The sequence below is a fragment of the Lottia gigantea genome (assembly GCF_000327385.1).
Source record: "Lottia gigantea unplaced genomic scaffold LOTGIsca_171, whole genome shotgun sequence".
Classification (NCBI taxonomy): Eukaryota; Metazoa; Mollusca; class Gastropoda; family Lottiidae; genus Lottia; species Lottia gigantea.
This window is the reverse complement of record NW_008708156.1, coordinates 24739-25653: the sequence shown is the minus strand read 5'-3', so window position 1 is coordinate 25653 and position 915 is coordinate 24739. Positions and strand designations below refer to the sequence as shown.

At 32.2% G+C, this 915-nt stretch overlaps 1 protein-coding gene across 1 annotated transcript in view; it reads left to right on the top strand.

Moving 5' to 3' along the window:
* Positions 1 to 230: 230 nt before the first annotated feature.
* LOTGIDRAFT_141972 (hypothetical protein) overlaps positions 231 to 915 on the top strand; it is a gene marked incomplete at both ends in the record, with an annotated part of 3727 nt that continues 3042 nt past the window's right edge. Inside the window, one exon of the mRNA XM_009051827.1 lies at positions 231 to 507. Coding sequence (XP_009050075.1) covers positions 231 to 507 — 277 coding nt within the window. The remainder of the gene's footprint in view (positions 508 to 915) is intronic.

Below are 915 nucleotides of genomic sequence, written 5' to 3'. Positions count from 1 at the left end.
TGATAAATCATTATTACATGACCAAGCTACACATGTACAGGTACTGTATTCAACTAGTTCTTATACTGATAAATCATTATTACATGACCAAGCTACACATGTACAGGTACTGTATTCAACTAGTTACTATACTGATAAATCATTATTACATGACCAAGCTACACATGTACAGGTACTGTATTCAACTAGTTCCTATATAGATAAATCATTATTACATGACCAAGCTACACATGTACAGGTACTGTGTTCAACTAGTTCCTATACTGATAAATCATTATTACATGACCAAGCTACACATGTACAGGTACTGTATTCAACTAGTTCTTATACTGATAAATCATTATTACATGACCAAGCTACACATGTACAGGTACTGTATTCAACTAGTTCCTATACTGATAAATCATTATTACATGACCAAGCTACACATGTACAGGTACTGTATTCAACTAGTTCTTATACTGATAAATCATTATTACATGACCAAGCTACACATGTACAGGTACTGTGTTCAACTAGTTCCTATATAAATAAATCATTATTACATGACCAAGCTACACATGTACAGGTACTGTATTCAACTAGTTCCTATATAGATAAATCATTATTACATGACCAAGCTACACATGTACAGGTACTGTGTTCAACTAGTTCTTATACTGATAAATCATTATTACATGACCAAGCTACACATGTACAGGTACTGTGTTCAACTAGTTCTTATACTGATAAATCATTATTACATGACCAAGCTACACATGTACAGGTACTGTATTCAACTAGTTCCTATATAGATAAATCATTATTACATGACCAAGCTACACATGTACAGGTACTGTATTCAACTAGTTCCTATATAGATAAATCATTATTACATGACCAAGCTACACATGTACAAATACTGTATTCAACTAG